The sequence below is a fragment of the Onychostruthus taczanowskii genome, unplaced genomic scaffold (assembly GCF_017590055.1).
Source record: "Onychostruthus taczanowskii isolate IOZ18803 unplaced genomic scaffold, ASM1759005v1 scaffold24, whole genome shotgun sequence".
NCBI lineage: Eukaryota > Metazoa > Chordata > Aves > Passeriformes > Passeridae > Onychostruthus > Onychostruthus taczanowskii.
The window spans coordinates 7,892,443-7,912,072 of record NW_024499684.1 but is presented as its reverse complement, the minus strand read 5'-3'; the positions used below and the strand labels follow the sequence as shown (position 1 = coordinate 7,912,072).

Below are 19,630 nucleotides of genomic sequence, written 5' to 3'. Positions count from 1 at the left end.
CCCCACACTGCGCATGAGCGGGGGAAGGCGGCGGAAGGGCCCGTGAGGAGCCGGGAGCCGCCGCCGCCGGAGGAAGCGCCGCCGCCGCCGCCCTCAGTGTCCGCCCGAACCGGGAGGGGAGAGGCCCGCACAGCCCCCACCATGGTGAGCGGCCGCCCGGGGCCCCTCTGGGCCCAGCGTGGCGCCTCGGGGCCGGGCAGGGGCAGCGCGGCCTGGTCGTGGCGCGCTGGGTGTCCGGGAGCGGCCGAATGGCCGGTGTCGGGGGCTCCGCAACCGGGCACGATGTGCTGGCCCGGGGGCTGCTCGTCCTCCTGCCGGGCACGGCAGGGCCGGCGTGTGGGGCCCGGGCCGGGGCCGCGGGGCGGGCGGCAGGGGCTGCTTCGGGCAGGGGCCTAAGCGGGGGGCGCCGGGATCCCGCCCAGGCTCCGACCCGCGGGGCCCCGGCAGGCCCCGCACGGCGGGGAGGGGCTGCTGGCACCTGGTGTGAGGGTTCAGCCACCTCTGCGGGACAGCGGCGGTGCTGTGGGCAGCTCTGTCCGGGCTGTGCCCTGTGCCTGCAGCCCCACTGAGGGAGTGCAAGGGGCTGCCAGGAACCAGGGGCTGCTCGGAGTTTTTCCGCAGGATTTCAGGCGTCCAGGACCCATTAAGTGCTGTCAGTTCGCAGGGAAACTTGGGGGTGTTGATGCTTCTTGAGCTGGGATTATGTTGGAGAATTTCTGGATAATTGTTCTAGGGTCTTGGTTGGTTCTTTTCATTGAAGTGTTGTAAGGGAGGGCCTTGCAGAGGTCATCCTAGTAAAGGTCTTGTAAAGGTTTATCTTGCTTTTTCTCTGTAATACAGTTCTTGTAGCTGAGGATTTGCTGTGGACTCCCAAATCGACTGACTTTCTCCCTTGCTTCTTGTAGGGGGAAAGTTTAGCACAACATTTGCTGGTTTTGTTTGCCTAAACAAAAGAAAAATATATTCCATCAATTTAATTAAGGGGGCCCTCATTGGTTTCTTGGACAGTGTCTTATGCACCAGAGGGAACAGTTTATAATAGTACTTCCAGGCTTTCTCGGTGTTCAGGTGTTGTAACAGCTTTAGCTACTACACCTGTACAATGTAAAGCAGTACTTTTCTGTAGCAGTGATACGGCCTTAGGAAGGGTGTAGGAGGGAGTCTTAAAATCTACTGGTGTATGCTTATTGTTATAAAGATATTTTATGCTTGCTGTTAATGCTATTCTGACAAGCAGAGTTAAAAACATATTAAAAAAATTACAACGTCACCTTTAATTGATGGAGTTACGTTGGCATAAAAATTTGGTTAGCCAGCATTTAAATTAGTGGTGTGCAGACCTCTAATAAACTTGCCACTATGTAACTAGTATAGTTTTTAATTGAATAGTTTGATGTAGATCTTCATTTGTGTTTTTTTAGGAGTGCTTAAGACTGAAGTCTGAATGAAGTTCAGACTGTAAAGGTGTCTTATTGTAATTGTGCAGGTCTGGGACTGTCTGAAGTTGTGCATACACAGTAATGTTACACAACTTTTATGAAGACTTTTTTCCATAAAAATCACCTAGAGTTGTCTCACAGTATATCCAGTGTAGGTAGGCAAAATAGATACATGGTTGATGAAATAGACAGTTAATGTCTTGAATTGACATTATTGTCAATATATTATTGGCTGGCTGTGAGATTAGAAATTTAAATTGAACCATACTGTAGCAAGTGGCATTATAACAGAAATAGCGAGGCCCATTATTGGAGAATATATTTTTGTGAGAAACAGCAGAGTTCTGTCTGCTTGGTCTTCTTGGAAACACTTAACTGGAGAGCCAGCAGACATATTCTGTGTAGCAGTTCTGTACTGGTAGATTGGTATTTATCAGATGGGAGGGAGTATGTGAATACTCCAGTCATGGCCCCGAGCAGAACTGTTAGGCCCTGTGCAAACTGCTGTGTTCAGGTTGTGCTTGTTGACTCCAGCACCCAGGTGAAAGGATGACACTGAAGTGGGACTAAATGACAGGCTGCAGCTTTTAGAAGTAGTAAATACAGGTATGGATGGTTTCCAGTGCCTGGGTGTAGGATTCTGTACCTGTACTTGTGGTATGTCAAAATCCTCTTTGGTTAGGGGAAAGGTAGGGAGGCTTCACAGAGATCTGAGGGTGCCCATCCAGAAACATGAGATTTGATGTCCCATTTTTCATGCCATGTACACAACTGCTCTGGCTCGTCCTCCCAGAGGCTGTGGCCAGGTAGCTTGTCCAGCACAGCAAATGCCATGGCACAGCTCCTGCAGCTGGGGCCTGGCTGCTACCTGTCCATGCAGCCCTGCCAGACTGAGCGCTGCTGGCTCTGCCTTAGTCTCACCAGTGTCCATATGGCCAGAGCTTTGTGCCTTCAGGACAGAGGTTTCCTGCCCTTGAACCATCTTTGTCCTAGATCTGGAAGGGACGCCACCCTGCCAGTATTCCTTGGACTGCTGAGAGTAGTCAGCCTTTCTTACCCACTCTTCGTTTGAGCTGGCTGAGCAGCACCTGTGGAAGTGCTGTCCTTCACCTTCTCTGTGAGAGTGTTACTGCTTCATCTCATCCTGAGGACAGTGGTGTGCCCATGAATCAAGGCAGAGCAGTAAGCTGGTCCACTGTACTCTGAGCCATCTTCACTGCCTGTAAAATTCTGAATGATTTAATGAATTTAGAACTGTGTGTGATTATCTACATCTTTATCCAGAGCCAAGTGCTAGCCTTGTCTATTTATATTATCGATTATATTGTCCAGTTTGTGTTCTCTGGAAAATATTTCTGTGCTGATAAATACATAATTTCTTACTGCAAGCCTCAGCTGACAGGAAGTTGTAAAATTTAATATTACAAGAATTTCATGTCTGACGCTGTCTCCTGTAATGTTAGTGTACTTCATGACATTGTTATGTGGTGTTTAACTCAACGAGCTATTCTGCAAGGCCAGCTGTTTATATGTGTAGTCGGTGGTGCATATGCATGTTTGAAGCAGTTTGTTGATATTAAATATTTGAGGTTTGGTTGTCCCATGGTAAAACTTTAGATTCTTGGCATTGTGCTTTGGACGAAGTAGTCAGAGTGCTAGACAAGATGGTGCATGATTTTGTTTCCTCTCCTAGCTTCCCAGAGATCCCTTTGAACTAATACTTTAAATCACTTTTAACTAGAGCCATGAAGAAAATATTCAAGAATATGAACTACTCTGAGAAGGTGTGAAATTTATTATGTAGCTCTTGATATTTTATGGTGCCAATGCAAATACACAGTATGACTAGAGCTTGTGCCCCAGACCAGAGTTAAGAATGCTAAACAACTGGCTGCTTTATGTTGTCCTTTTTTATTTGGAAAAGCCCTGATTTTTGTGTTTCCTTCACCTCTCAGGTTAGCATGAATTACCATTATATCTACAGCAATATTCTGGGTAGCTGTATATTGACCTGCCTGCATACAAATACTGAAATTATTTTATCCACTAAAAGAACATTATAGAGGGTGGAAAGCAACTTTAATTTTATGTTATTTTTCCCTTGGATTTTATATCTCAACAGACTTTTTAAATGTTTTTGTTCTGTTCCACTGCAGCCAAGTGGATTTCACATCAGTTTGTGACAGAAGCTTAAAAAAGTCCTGACTGTCTTAGTTTGTGTGCCCTCTCTTAGAGAAACTGCTGTGGAAAATAAAATGTAGTTGAAGGACATGTTTGTTTACATTATGCAGAAACTGTGGCTATTTACTTTCATTGTTTTTGTCTTTTCCTTAGATTTTTTGGTAGTGTACCTGTGTGCTATCACTGTTGGTGGGTTAAGATGCAGTTCTGTGTATTTATAGATTTTTGTTGTAATTAACATTTTTCTTACAAAACAAAGAAAAATACTCATGATTCTGCCTTTTAAGCTTTATCCCTGTGTTTGTTGAAATCAAGCAGTAGAGCAGATATTTTTAGGTGCCTTTGGTTCCTTTCATGGATACGGTCCAAGGCGGGATGATTCAGGAGCAGAACTCTCCTGCCATTCGTGTCGCAGCAAGGGACAGAAGGGGCAGTGGGTGAGGGGCTGCCTGCCCGAGCCTCTGGGATTGAGCTGGGTCCTTGGGAGGAGCAGGGATGCTTCCCGCAGCCACAGCTCTTGCTGGACTCTGAGTGCAGTGGGTGTAAAGGCCCACGCGGTTGGGACTGTTTCAGAAAAGGCTTTTACCTTCACGTGCATGAGAACTTAACAGGCTTTTCCTCGAGTCCTGCCTGAAACAAAAGCGCAGATGTCACATCGTTGGAATTCCTTCGCTTAGCAGTGGAACTGGCAGGAATGGGATCATCTGTATCTGGCTGGGAAGGGAAAGGTGCAGAGCAGTTGCTCTCTGTGTGAATGCCTTCCTTGGGGGCCACAAGGAGCTTTGGGCAGCAGAACTCATCGTGCCCTGCTTGTCTCACTGGGGCCACATGGGACCTTTGAGCCAAGTTCAAGAACAGGCTCCAGTGGGGATCCTGAGCTCTCCAGTCCGGGCAGTGTGGGACAAAGGTTGGTGCTGCTTCCCGTGAACATTAGCCAAGAGAGTGGAGCCCTCATTTGGCTGTTAGCTGTCTGCAGAATGTTGATGACCAGTGTGAGGAATTTATCTTTGAATCTGGGGTGACTAAAAACAGTGCAGAAGATAAGGAAAAACAGTAGTCAGAGTTGGTAGAGAAGTTCTAGCATTTTTAGTGCCTGAAACTAGGAGAAAAAATACTTGAAGAAATAAAAGTCCAAGTATTTTATTTTTTATTTGTAATTTTTCACTGAAGTACCTGATCAAGGAAGGGATATTGAATTAGAATATTCAAATTTGGTACTTCATGGTGAGAGGCAAATCTTCGTCTTAAAATTAAAGTTATACAACCAGATGTTAATTAGAATGAGTGTAGTTTTATGAATCTACACAATGTAGCTTTTCATTTAGAGACGTTATTCTGTGTTTTAAAAGGAAGGTTATCTGTCTTGTGACATTCTTATTATGAAAGGTAGCTTGGATACCACACAAACTTGATCAAAGGCTTACAGAACTGAATTTTTCCTTTGCCTTTTGATCCAAGAAATAAGAGTACAAATTTGTTTCATTTGCTTTCCGTTGGTGTTCATTTGTATATATAGGCAAGACAAATATCTGTTAAATAAAATTCTGTCTTCCTTTTTAACCTGTGTTAAAGTTGAGATGTTTTAAGTGGATTGTGTTGCATTACAGTGAGCACAATTTCAGTGTCAGGTATTTGTTGCCTGATGACTGTAGGATTAAAGGTTATGTGCTGCTCTGTATTGCACTTAAAACAATAATAGAGTATTAGTGCTCAGTGTCTAGAAATAGCCCTTAAAAGTGCAGAAGGTTTGGAACCTGTTCCTGCTTGAAATGTGGGTTTTTAATATGCTGGAAGAAGAGCTATAAAAGGATAATAAAAACTCAGCAATAATTCCATCCCTTGCTGTCCTGTAGTAGGCCTGCAGAGAGTGCCCAGTCGCTTGGGATGTGGAGTGTCTTGTCCATACTGGCAAGGTTCTGCAGAGGCATTCATCAAGTATAAAGAAAGGGTTTTGGCACTTCTTCACTAAAAATAAACTCATATTTGACCCGGAAAAATATGAATATTAAAAAAAAAGATTATGACTGAATAGTGTGATTTATTGCATCTTCTGCCTTACTGGCTGTTGTAGTTAGCTGCTTGATTCTTTGCAATTTCAATCTTCTTTTAAAAAGGTTTTATGTTGTTGCTATCACTTAGGGAGCCCCAAGCATGGGACAATCTCATGTACATATGTAGAATTTAAATTTTATCATAAAAGGCATTTAAGATGCAAGTTTTTGTTCTAAAAAATTGCACTATTATGTGACAAGATGCAGAACATAGCACCTTCTGTAGTCCTGGGCATCCATGGTAAAGCTTATTTAAACCTGTTCCTTGACTTTTTGTGGGATGTCACTGCTTTTAGAGTTCCCCCTTGCAGGAGCAGGGAAGAACAAAGCCTCCTGAGGGTTATACAGAGTGCTCACTATTAAATGAGCTATGCATACTTATGTGTACACATTTAAAAAAATCAAAATACGAAAGATTAAAGGCACCAGCTTTGTAAAGGAAAAAAAGAAAAGCCAAGATAATTAAGTATGGCTGTCCTATAGTGCAGCTGAGTCTGTGGTGGTGCAGCAGTCTGGCTGTGTGGAACTGATTACAGGAAGCTGGTAATTGATAGAGCAATTTAAATTTGGGATTGTTTCATCTTCATCTGGGATTTCTTTCAGTGGTTTGTTTTCAATAATCTGAGTTTACAATACATTTTAAAAAGCTGCAACTAAAAATCCATTAGTCATTTCTGGAAGTTGTTCCACATGACCTTGGCAGTGTAAGGGATTTTTGTGGAAGTGTGAGCTCAGTAGTGCAAGGTGCTGAATGTCTGCTGTGGAGCCGGGCATCGGCACATGGGCTGCCCTGGTGGCTTGGCCTTTACCTGGAACCACGCCTGAGAATCTCAGTTTCAGAAATGTGTTTGTAGCCAGAGGTCCAGGGTGACAAACTTGGTCAAGAGGCTGAAATAAAGCAGCAGCACATAATAGCTTTAAAAATGGTACAGCCTAACTAATGTCACTCTCTTTGAAGGCTGCAGTTTGGCTTCAGTTAAATGTTGTAGATACAGGGTGGTTTTGGTTTGGGGGGATTATTTTTCTTAAAGGATACTTAAGCTAAGGGTATTGCTCTATTTAGTATATTATGTGGGTATCAGTTTAAACCAAATGTGATGTTCTTGTATTTTTTTTTCAGTGTAACTCTGAAACTGGTAACTTAACTATTCTTACAAATAAAAGTGTTCACACTCGTCATCAAGCCACAGAAGACTAATCCTGACTTTCAGGACAGATGAATTTGTGTTCTGATGCATTAGTTCTTGTTTCTTATGATGATGTGATTGAACACTAATTAACACTTTGGAATTAAGAGCTTGAGCACATACTGCTCCTAAATCATTCTTTGGCTGAATTTTATCATGTCATGGGATTTTTTTTTGCCCTTTTTCTCCATATTCAGTGAGAAGGAGCTGTTGAAATTACAGTTACAATAGCGAACAGAATATATAAGTTTTGGTTAGAATACAAAGTAAACTAAAAATGAAATACTTGTGCCATGTAAGGAATCCAATCCTGACTTAAAATTTTGTCAGAACTTTTACGTACCAAGTTGTAACATTGTTTGCTTTGACTGTGTTGAGTGAACTGTAGAACTGAATTTGGATGTGGTACAGGAGCTGTGATTGCTTTCTCTTGATGAGCAGTTAGTTTTGTGTAACTCATACCCTTGAAATCCTGAGTGTGCTGCTCCTCATCAGAAATATCCTTGGGAATCCCTCTCTGCTGATAAGCAGCAAGTGTGCGTTCAGTTCTGCGCTAGAGCAGGCGGGATGGCTGTCTGGGCAGGAGGCCTGGAATGCTCTGGAATTCCAGAGCTCTCACCTTGGCTACTCACTCCCCCGCCTGCCTCAGGCACCATTGCCTCTTTTTTTCTTAGCTTCGGTTGCTGCACCTGTGAAATGGAGACAATGCCTCCTCGCAGGAATGTTGTGCAAATTATGTAGGTGGAGCTGAGAACCTTCAAAGGCAAAAATCCTTGTAAAGAAAAAGAAGTCTTTAAGGTATTTCAGTGTGTAGCTGCCTGAAATGGATGGCCCAGCCTAGTCCCTTGCTGCCATCAAGAGGCACCTCAGGAGATCCCGTTCCAAGCGTGGCCCTGGTCCTGCAGCAGCTGGGACCAAAAGGACACCAGCCTGCTGCTCAGTGGTGCTAAACTGTTCAATGGCCTGCTCTGCCCCACCTCTGGAGGAACTTGATCAGATATTTTGGTATCCTGATTGCTTGGGAAAATTATAAAGATGCTGATTTTAAAAAAACATGAAGAGACTGGTTTTCATTCACCTGTGGGGTTTTTTTTCCAGTAGACATTTCTAGTTACAGTATTGTCTGTTTTCACTAGAACAAGTTGAAATCATCACAGAAGGATAAAGTGCGTCAGTTCATGGTCTTCACACAATCTAGTGAAAAGACAGCAGTGAGTTGTCTGTCTCAAAATGACTGGAAGTTAGATGTTGCAACAGACAACTTTTTCCAAAATCCTGAACTTTATATACGAGAGAGTGTTAAAGGATCACTGGACAGAAAGAAGTTAGAACAACTATATAACAGATACAAAGGTGAGTACCCTGAATTTTTAGGCTTATTTCATACTTGTGTAATTCTTATTTACAGTATATTGGTGCTGTTGTGCTCTTGTGCTGGGAAATCTTAACTGACTCTTTCAGCTTTGTTTTTCTGTGCTAGTAATACAGATTAGAAGGGAAATGCAGGTAGGTTTCTGCTTCACAAGGATTAAATGGAGTTGCTTTATGTGATCTGAATGTATCTACATTTGTAAGACATTAGGGTCTGAGCTGGAATTGTGTGTGCAGTGAGTAATTGTGATGGTTAACAAGGATTTTATGCAAGACTCCTGGGGAAGGCACATCACACAGGACTTGATCCTGACAGAGGACAAGGTTGCATACTAGGGATGGGTTCTACCTTGGTTTTTATTCAGCTTGTTCTTATTATCAGGTAGTTACAAACAGAGTGTAAAAGAAAACAGACTCTCTGTATCTGTTGTATAGCCAGTGTTCAACTGATATCCTACCACATAAAGTGGACTTAGTAGAGCAGAACAAATCCTGTGTTTTAGCACTTAATCTAAAAAAGAGTGCTCTGTTTTCTGTCAGCTTTCCTATGTTTTATATGTATAATCCAAATACCTTTTTTATGAAGTCTTTGTTGGCTTGTATTAGTAGATCTTTATTAGCACAGTTGAAATGTGAGCATCTCACTTCCAGACCAGATGTTGATTCCTTTGTGGAAAGAGGAGTGGGCCTGGCTGACTTGGAATCGCTAATGGAGCAGCATAACTTCCCCCTGGAGGTTACTGTGTCCAACCTCTGCGTGCTGAAAACCTCCTGTGTGCCAGGAAATGCCTAAATCTGCTCTTGGGGGAGCCGTGGATGGGCAGATTTGGGTGTTGGTACAGCTTGGAAATGAACACTGCAGAATGGCTTCTAGTGGGACACAGCTCATCAGTGTGACCAGAGGCCAATAATTGAGTGTGCTGGGGGGAGAGAACCACTGTGCTCTGTAGGGAATGAGTCAGAAGATCCTGCATATTATTAGGCAGAAAACAAATGTTTGTGGTGCTTTTGTCTCTCAATGAAAATAATGTGATCTTCATTGTCTGGGAGGCTTTATTGCAGTAACTGCCTCAATTGTTAAAGCTTAACCATTGGGAACACTCATGTAATTTTGTTTTTAAAATACTCTCTTAGAAGGGCAGATCCCAAAAATGACTTCTTGAAAATGTTTCCTTTTCTTAAATACGCTTGTTGAACAAATTAGCTTTTTCAAATATCTGTTTTTTCTTGATACTTACTTTTATGTGCCAAAGATCCTCAAGATGAAAATAAGATTGGTATAGATGGAATACAGCAGTTCTGTGATGACCTAGCTCTTGACCCAGCCAGCATCACCGTACTCATCATCGCGTGGAAATTCCGGGCTGCAACACAGTGTGAATTTTCAAAGCTGGAATTCATGGATGGAATGACTGAGCTGGGGTAAGTGCTCGCTGAATGTTAGATGGTGGCAGTGTGATCCAGTGTCCTGCTTTGGGGAATTCTCAGTCTTGGTGTCCTTTCTGAGACGTTTCAGAGCCCAGCATCGCTTGTCTGCCTCTGGAAAAACGCAGCCCAGCCTTGGTTCTGTGAGGGTTCTGTGGTGGTTGGCACAGAGCTGCTCTGGCAGGTGGAGCAGGGATGTTGGGCAGCCCTGGGGTTTCTCTGCCTTGTGAGAGTGCAGGAGTCTTTATCACACTTCCCTAAAAGTTTTATGGATTCTAGAACCTGATCTGTCGGGTATATGTGCAAATGCAATGCGAAAAAATAACAAAATTCTTGTAGAGGTGCAGACTCATTAAAGTCTTCCTGAATTCTGTTTGGTAATCATATTGTATTCTATAAACAGTTTATAGATTTTAACTCATGTTTTTATAGCAAAGTGAATAATACATGCATACATAAACAAATGTACTTTTTAAAATACAGGTGTGACAGCATAGAAAAACTGAAGGCCCAGATTCCTAAAATGGAACAAGAATTAAAAGAGCCAGGAAGATTTAAAGATTTTTATCAATTTACTTTCAACTTTGCAAAGAACCCGGGACAGAAAGGTTTAGGTATGTATTCTAATTCATAAGCATTTGTTCATGAATATTGGAAATGGCTAATTAAAGCAGTAAATGAATGTATTATTGTGATCCAATGAATCTGGAAGATAATCACCCTTGGCATAAAATACATCTCTGTGTTTTGAAAGATAGATGTCAATTTAAGGTATTCAAATTGATTATTAATAAAGGCTACAGAGTTTTATGGGAGAGGGTTTATTCGTTCACTCAGAGTGAGTGCAGTTCTCAGTAAGCACAATGGATTATGCTCTTATTTTAAAGACATAATTGCACCACTTAGAATTTGCAGCACTGAACAGATTAATTGAATTTTTACTTTTAGGATAAATTGAGGCTGTAGAACCATTTTCTGCATAAGCACATTTGTACAGTCCCTTGTAACACCAGAAATGCTTGCAAATGTGTTAGCAGGATAGAATTGGAATGGTACAAATGGATTCCTGTGTTCTGGGCCTGATGCCTGCTGGTGCCTACCTACAGAGGTTTTTTTCCCTTTACCTCACTGAAGGCTTTTTTGTCATTATTTTGGAGTTCACATGCAGAGTGTGGCTTTGGTTGGTGTAACAGGTAGAGTGGAAAAATAACTTACTAAAAATAATTTCAGAACACCACAGTTTGGATGGAATTAAAGCAACAAACTGTAGCTCTGTCTATGCAAAACAACAAAAATGGGGGAATAAAAATTTCTTTCAAGCTGTGATTTTAAACAGCCAGGATGTACTTTAATTTCTCTACAGTGTGATTTGGCTATTAGCCATAACTAGCCTTTCGTGATCCTGTAACTTCTTTAGTTATTTTTTCTGGTTTTGAGAAGTAATGAAATATGGAAAGGCTGGTAGGTTCTTCCTTGGCAGCTGGTGAATGTGTTCTTCTCAGTAATGAAAATGCTCTAAACTGGCTGCCACTGGACAGCTTTGCATTCCCAGGCTGTGTAAAGATGAGCTTTCTGCCTTAGTTTTACTGGCTTTTATGTACAGACCAACTTTTGCCTTGAAATGAGTATTGAAAAGTAAGTAAATAAGCAAAAGCTCTGTGTCCTTCTCTGACATTTGTTGTTTTCAGTGGATTGTGAATTTCATTGTATCCAGAGGAGCTAAAAGTGGTGCTAAACCATCTGAAAATACTTGTGCGTGCTTGTAGTCATTTCTGAATCATGCAAATAAATTAATAGGCTGATTTGTATTTCTTGTAGAAAATCATTATTTTTTTTTTAGGTTGCTACAACAAGGAAAATGTAGACAGCAACTGAATTGTGGGATTAATTTCCCAGGAAAACTCAATCACTTGCTTTATTTCTCATTCATCATAAAACTTCTTTGTGCATGTTAAGCTCTAGCAGTGGCAGACAAATTTAGTTTCCTGAGATCCATATAGCATATACATAGTGTAAGATAGTTTTTTTAATTGTTTTTGTTTTAAAGTCTGGGTCTGGAAGTCTGAGCCTAAAAGTCTGGATGCTTACCAGCCATTTTGGTGCTCATAAATACACAGTTCTAGGCATGAATTTAGAACAGGGCAGAATAATTCTGGAAACCCTGGAGCAAAACAATACTGGGAGAAGTACAGAGCTGCAAAGTAAGTGCTGCTAGTTAGGCAATTAATTTTGGTGTGTCTGAATAACTGCTTGTAGGAACTTGCCAAATTGATTTTAATGTATATTGGCCTCTAATCTTGCAAACATTGTGCAGTAGTTCAGGCACAGTTCTGGAAATATATTTCCTCTGCATAATTCCTTACTACTGTGTAAGTAGGAGGGTGTCTGAAAAGTTCTTGTGATATTTGCATCTCATTGGAAAATACCCTGTAGCTGGTGTTCATCTCAAACACTGTTTGCTTCTCTTGCATCTCTCTGGATAAAATTCAAAATGGAGGAATTTTGAAACTCTTATATTTGATCCAGGAGGATTTCACTGAGCATTTTCACACTTACAGAAACCTAAAATTATATCTTTAACTTCCAGTTTTGTTATTTCATATAGTTTATTTTTAAAATGTAGTTTGTCCCAAGGCATTATGTCGTCGTGCTTTACATGTTCGGACTCATACAGTGAGTTTGAGGTTGCAGCATCCTGAGATTGAGCTTTTAACAGCCTTTGCTTACCCACAAGAATTACCTCAAAATTGTATAAAAATGTCAGAATGCACAGTTTGTTTATAGTGATTGTTTACAAACCACTGTAAAATGCAGTGATTTGATCACCTTGCCTTTTTGTATGCACACCTTTAATGCAGCACAAGTAAATAAAACTTAGTTTTCAGTTTTTTACCTTGAGGAACTGATCAGCTTCCTCTGAAGTTTGTATCTATTAATTTTTAGAAAGACAGTAGTTTTAGTTGAAAGCTAAAATGCATGTTTTTGTACCTGAATCTCCTGTTAAAGAGAGAGCCTCTGTAGTCTTGAATCAGTTGCCATTTTCAGACACAGCTTTATTTACTGAGTAGTGACTTCTGTGTGATTTGTCTCTGCTTCTTGCACTTTGGTCTGAAATCAAACCTCTTTGCAGCTTTACAGCAGAAAATCCTTCACAAATTTTATTCTGTACTTTGGTCAGGAGATATTATAATGTGACTCTGCTGTTTGAGAACTTTTAATATCAGATGCTAAACAATGCAGAAACTCCTCATCAGCTTCTATTTTCCCTCCAGCAATGCAGATTTCATACTTTGTTTTGTTTGCTGTTGGTTTCACCTTCAAGATCTGCCTCCGTGGGTTCTTTTAAATATTTGGGCATCCTGGGGGGAGGAAGAGAGTGGTGTTCTTGGGCTGTCAGTGTGGGTTTTGCTTTTCCTGAGGTGTGCAGTTGATCCTGTGCCTTCTCCCCCCCTGCTTCCACAAGGAGATTGTTTATAGTAGAAATTTGCTAGACTGTCAAATAGCTAAGAGTTTTTGTTAAAAAGAGACAACTTAACTGGGCAGGCTTTGGGGTCACTGTGTGACATCCTGTGGCTGAGGATACTGGATTTGGTAGTTCACAGTGAGTGGGGTTTGGTGCTGCAGCAATTCCCTGGTATTCCTGGTAGTGCAGCTGACCCTGGGCAGAGTTGTGGGTTCCAAATGTTTTTTATGTGCTCACAAGCTCCCATCTGCCCCTCCTGGCACTTCGGCCTTTGGCCCTCCCCAGGGAGGGAGCTGCCTCTGTCCCTCCCCTCCATCCAGACGAGCCGGGGTTTTTTTGGGAGCTGCTGCCCTCCAGCAGCTCTGGCAGGCAGGGGGGCTGCTCTCAAATCTGTCAGGGCAGGCTTCACTCATTCCAAACAAGCAGGAATTTAACAGAAGGCTTGGAAAGAAGAACAAAAAAGCCAACGCACCACAAAAAACACCCAACAAACAAAAGGAAAAAAATCCCAAACCAAAACGGCCAAAAACTACCCCAAACCACCACCACCAAAAAAAAAAAAAAAAAAAACCCAAATAAAGCAAAAGCTCAACCCAACCAAAACACCACCAACAACAAATAAACCAACTGTCTTCTGTCTGCTCAAGCACACTACCTAAAGATTCTTTTTCAAAAGGAAATCTTGACTACAGAAAGGAGCACTTGACAAAAGCCTTGTGACAAAGGCAGCACTTGTAATAAGGTTGCCCTAAAAATGAAATCGTTAAAAGTTGGTTTTATCTAAATTGTATTTTGTACATTAAAAAAAGAAAGTCTTACTACAAAATACTACAAATTTTCTTTTCAAGCCAATAGCATCTTTAACTGAAAATATTTTGCTGACTTTTAAATAAACAATTGTTAGATAGCAAAAGGCATATGAAATGTCCTGGGGGGTTTTGGATATGTTAGATATTACTATGGACAATTTTCAGTTCTGTAAAATATAAAATATGTGTGTAGCACTTTATGGTTGCCTTTTTGTAAAGGATCCATGAGTATATTTGCATTAGTTTAATCTTTTCACATGTATGCATGAATACATGGTTCATCCTGGTGTTAGATACTTGTGGAGATTATATATTTGATATGTGTATCTCTAAAAGTAATTATTTTAATATTACAGATTTAGAAATGGCCATTGCCTACTGGAATTTAGTACTTAATGGAAGATTTAAATTTCTAGACTTGTGGAACAAATTTTTGTTGGTAAGTTTAAACCTTTACATAATCTGGACTGCAGTATTTTCAGAACTTGGAAGATAAACATGTTTAAGTTATTGAGTAGATGCAATAGACTGTCTTGACCTAAATCCTAAACATAGTGTGTACAATAGAAATATGTTTTGGGGATATGGATGTGTTTGAGACAGTAAAAATGAATGTATAATAGGGTTTTAATTTATTTTTTTAAATATGAATTTTCCACCTCCCCAACAGGAACATCATAAAAGATCAATTCCTAAGGATACCTGGAACCTTCTTCTAGACTTTAGTACAATGATAGCAGATGACATGTCTAACTATGATGAGGAAGGTAAACATTGCCATCTTCCCTCATTAACTTCTAACTGTGTTTTATGTTTTGTGTATCTGCTTTGGCACAGTTTCAAAACTAGCTCCATTAGAATTAAGTTTAAACCTTTACATAATCTGGACTGCAGTATTTTCAGAACTTGGAAGATAAACATGTTTAAGTTATTGAGTAGATGCAATAGACTGTCTTGACCTAAATCCTAAACATAGTGTGTACAATAGAAATGTTTTGGGGATATGGATGTGTTTGAGACAGTAAAAATGAATGTATAATAGGGTTTTAATTTATTTTTTTAAATATGAATTTTCCACCTCCCCAACAGGAACATCATAAAAGATCAATTCCTAAGGATACCTGGAACCTTCTTCTAGACTTTAGTACAATGATAGCAGATGACATGTCTAACTATGATGAGGAAGGTAAACATTGCCATCTTCCCTCATTAACTTCTGTGTTTTATGTTACATTTATTACTGTGTATCTGCTTTGGCACAATTTCAAAACTAGCTCCATTAGAACATTTCTGGTGATCTGAAGTCCAGTTAGGGCTGCTTTAATGCACGTTGTAATCATATCTGTTACTAATGTTTTAAAAAAGAAATGCTTAAGCTTTCATGGAATCCATTTTCTTTTTTTGTTCTAAGCTCAGACACAAATTCTTTCTTACTGAGACAACCTCAAATTCTTTCTTATTGAGACAAACCCTGCTATATGTCCATTTAAAACCCACAGATTTTCTGTTGGTGCAGTTCTTGGCATCTTCGTCCCAGTAACTGATCCATGGTTTGTGCAGCTCTGTGTAGGGTCTTCTGGTTCCTGCATTTTGTAGCTGAGAATGTTTTTAAGTCTGGTTGCTTCAGTTTATGTGAGACTTGGACATGTTTTGACATAGAAGTGAAGCTGGCAGCACGCAGGGGTTTCTGAACAGAACTCACTTCCTACCAAATGTGTTTCTTGTAAACTTCTGTATTGATCTTTCCTCTTGCAGTCCCTGTGCAGCCAAGAACAGCTGATTACCCTCAGCCCTTGGCAGCACATCAGTTCAGTGAGGGGGAAACTGAGCCTGGGGTACCTCCAGAGCAGAGGGCAGCAAACTTCTCCAGCTTTATTTAGTAATTATGGACTGTCCTCATTCCCTCATCAGGTTTGAGTTAGGGTTTTGGTCAGTTTTTTGTTTTTGTCTGGAAGATGACCCTTGAAAATGATGTGTATTAACTGGCTTTAAAGGAAGCAGAAATCTTTAATCGGCTCTTAAATTTCAAGCAAGAAAATAAAATTGTATTTTTTAGCTTCGAACTCTGCCTAGTTTAATACTGGAAAGCAAATAGCTTGTCTGGATATGAAGCTTGTGAAAGAATGCCTTATTGAACCAAGTTCTTACGTTCTGGTGTTTTCCTCTTTTAGGGGCATGGCCAGTTCTTATTGATGACTTTGTGGAATTTGCACGCCCTCAAATTGCTGGGACAAAAAGTACAACAGTGTAGCACTAAAGGACCCTTCTAGAGTGTACATAGTCTGTACAATACCTGAAATGGAAAATTGCACAGTCAATTTCTGCTGGCTGGACTGAACTGAAGATCAATCCTCACAATATGGCTGAGGGTTGAGACAAACCTTTAAGGATACATCTTGGACCATATCATATTTCATTCTTCTACTGGTGGTTTGGGCTTTTCTTCTAGTCTGGACCACTCTTGCCCGTTAAAATTCCAACACTGTGGATTTCATCATGGATTTATTTTTTGTTGGTGGATCACCCTAGTTTCATCTCCCATAAGTCCTAGAAGCTTTATAATTATTTTGAGGTTTCTGATTTCACATAAAGCACAACGCTGGTCATCATCAGACAACTGTTGTATGGCATCTGAATTATACAGATCAACATCAAAACAATTTTTAAAAGAATCCTTAAATACACACTTGGGGCTAGTTGCAAAGACTGTACTGATAGCACTTCCTGCAAGAGTGATATATTTAAGTGTACTGGGTCCGAGTTTTTTCTTTTCTGGAAAAGTGCAGGTGTCTGAGCTTGAGTCTCTGGTCACAGCAGTGACAGGAATGACCCAGGAGCCCCAGGGCTGTTGATTGGAGGTCGCTGGTGCCTGGCTGAGGTTTGCTGGTGGCTCAGCTGCTCTGGGGACACCTTGGGGACGACTCAACTTGAGCACTTCCCCCCGTGGGCCATGGCAGAGCCCGCAGTGGGCCGAGCTGTGTCCTCACAGAAGCCAGCGTTCTCTAGGTTACTCTCTAAGAAATCAGATTTCATTACAGTTTTGAAATGCTTATCTGTTTGTCAAAGAAAGGTTTTTCATTTCTGTGGAAATCAAACACTTGAATATACTGAATTTGTGTCTTAACTGTTTGCTACACAATACAGTATTTTAAATTGAGACGTGACTTTTATGGCTGAGGTGTGACAAAGCAAATGGCCCTGTTGTACAAGAAGCTGGTGAGGTTGATGTGAATCTGGGTTTTGAAACCATTATCCTGGTAAGTTAAATCTTCATAACATAGAGGTACTGCCATTATGGATGACACCCTTTTTTAAATTATTTTGCTGAGTTTTCCTTAAATTGACGTATCACTGTGGTTGCCAAATACAGAAATTCAAAGTAAAGCTTTCCCAAACAAGCACAGATCAGATACAAACGACTCCACTGGCTTTGTTTGTTTAAATTATTTTGTTGATCATCACTACTTCTGTCCTGCTGCATTTGACTATAAATTGCTTCATTTGGATCAAAGCAGGTTTTATCAAATGCTATTCTTTAATAATACAAGAGCTCTTGAGCTGCTTTTATGGTCTTTTACTCCTCACTGAGTTACCTGTGAAGAGATGTGCTAAATCCTGCTCTGGAAAACAAGCTGGAAAGAAGGAGCTCCAGGAGAGGAGACAGACCATACTTACAAGTGAGAAGAGGGGGTTTAAGTCCATGCTCTAAATAGTGCCCTGATATGGCAAGAATTATTCTTGAGATGAGTCATTGGTACTTGGCACTAGACTGCAGCACGATTTTATGCAGATGCTGAAAGTATTTTAAAGAAAATTTGACTTAAACAGCTAAAATTTTTATTTGTACTCTGTGCAGTTGACCTTAAGGCTGGCTCCCCTTACAGCAGTGCCCTTTTGGCAAATCCAGTTGTGCATTTATTCCAAAAATACAATTCCTCAAAAACATTGCAGACTTTCTCCAGCTACTGGAATTGGCTCTGCCAAAAACTGTGTGTTTTGCTGCTTTCAGTATTTCCTTTCTCAGTTTTGTGTAAATAAAAATGGGGACTTGAAATTATGGGGTGGGTGGGGTGGAAAAAAAAAAAAGTCTCGACAAGGTTATCTCTGCGTGCTGTTTTCTGTCTTGAGGGTTTTGGTACTGTTTCAGATTGATTAGTTCAAGTATGCTGTGCTTGGAGAGCAGAACTGACTTGCTTTTCATCCCAGTGCAGACTTGTCCCTCAAAAAAGTCTGGGATTGGGCAATGGCAAAATGCTGTGGTGTTTTAGACTCTTCCTTTTGAATGCAAGATCTTTCCAACAAAATAGTGTTGTCATCAGTTTGGTACTACATGCTTATAATTACTGTGTAATTATAAAGAAATACATAAAAACTTTGACTAATTATGTTGCAGAAAAGGGTTATTTGTGCTATCATGGCATCTTAAGAGTTTTTCAAAATGACTGAAGTTGAAAAAAACATCATTGATTTAACAGGGTGTTGTTCTAAGGACAAAATGCCTGGTTACAGGGAATATTTTGTACTGAAATGTGCTCAGATGTGGCCATGTGGTTTTTTTCCTTTATATATGTGTGGGGTTGGGGGTTTTTTTTGGTGTTTTGGTTTTTTTTTGGTTTTGTTTTGTTTTTTGTTTGGTTTTTTTTTTTTTTTTTTTGTTTTTTTTTTTTTTTTTTTGTTTTGGTTTGGGTTTTGTTTTTTTTTTTTTGTTTTTTTTTTGTTTGTTTTTTAAGAATGCAGCCAGTTGCTTACTTGGATTGCTTGAATTCGTAAGTGCTTATGTCTTCAATTTGATGATCTCCCCGCAAATGGATTGATTTAATTTTGCCAAATGTCAAGGGAAAAAAAAAATGAAGGCAAACATCAAGTTTGTAAACTGTTTTTATACATTAAGATATGTACAAAATTAGAAGTGCCCTGATATAAAACACTTAATCTTGAGATTATATTTAGTAAAAACCCATCATTTACATATCTCTGTAAGTTCAAAATGTAACTTCTTACAATCCCTCTCATTACCAACAGAGGCAATAAAGCTCCAGTGAAATTGCCATGACTGAGGTTTGTACTGCATTGTTTCAGTGTATTATTTGTAAAATTTATTTCTGGAATGTGCTTTTAGGGAGTGGGCAAAAAACCCCAAACCGTGGAATACATGTGTTCTGCAAAAAATACGGTTCAGGGCAAGTCTTTCTTTTGGGTGGGAAAAAAAGAATCTAAAAACTGCTCCTCCACCTTGCCCCTTGCTTGTTCCCAATGTTTACAAGTCCCACCTGGAGCTGATTCTCCCAGCCCTGGGCAGGGCCCTGCCCCAGCTGGTGAAGGAAGACCCCTCACACTGCAGTGGCTCAGATAAGCCTCAAGTTCAGCAGTAAAGCCACTTCTTATTGATCAACCTGTTAATAAGTAACTTATGACTTGCCTCAAAACTGTTTTACAATGAAATCCGTACTGAGACATCCTTATTTAAGAAAGATATAAGTTTTTTAAAGAATGCATTTAATAAACTTTTGTCATTCACACTTTTATTTAAATTACGTTGCCAGAAGTCTCTGTAGATTTTATTTGAGGATGGTAAATTGTCTGGGTTGGCTTTTAAACAAAAAACAGTGATGCCCTTCAGGCCTCTGAGCTAACAGTTGACCACACCATTATAAATACTTGCTGTAATTGTAATTTCATCTATCAAAAATAGGCCTTAGCTTTA

At 40.3% G+C, this 19,630-nt stretch overlaps 1 protein-coding gene across 1 annotated transcript; it reads left to right on the top strand.

Moving 5' to 3' along the window:
• Position 1: 1 nt before the first annotated feature.
• DCUN1D1 (defective in cullin neddylation 1 domain containing 1) lies at positions 2-17,083 on the top strand. Its single transcript, XM_041405955.1, has 7 exons — positions 2-144; positions 7,995-8,211; positions 9,483-9,651; positions 10,138-10,268; positions 14,283-14,365; positions 14,597-14,693; positions 16,098-17,083. Exons 1-7 carry the CDS (start codon positions 142-144, stop codon positions 16,175-16,177), a joined length of 780 nt encoding a protein of 259 aa, XP_041261889.1. The 5' UTR covers positions 2-141; the 3' UTR covers positions 16,178-17,083.
• Positions 17,084-19,630: the final 2,547 nt, after the last annotated feature.

What these genes read in the sequence shown, in the direction of transcription:
- DCUN1D1 (XM_041405955.1), top strand. An exon ending in ACTATATAACAGATACAAAG is followed by an intron (nt 8,212 to 9,482) that starts GTGAGTACCCTG and finishes TATGTGCCAAAG; the next exon opens with ATCCTCAAGATGAAAATAAG. An exon ending in TGTGGAACAAATTTTTGTTG is followed by an intron (nt 14,366 to 14,596) that starts GTAAGTTTAAAC and finishes CCTCCCCAACAG; the next exon opens with GAACATCATAAAAGATCAAT.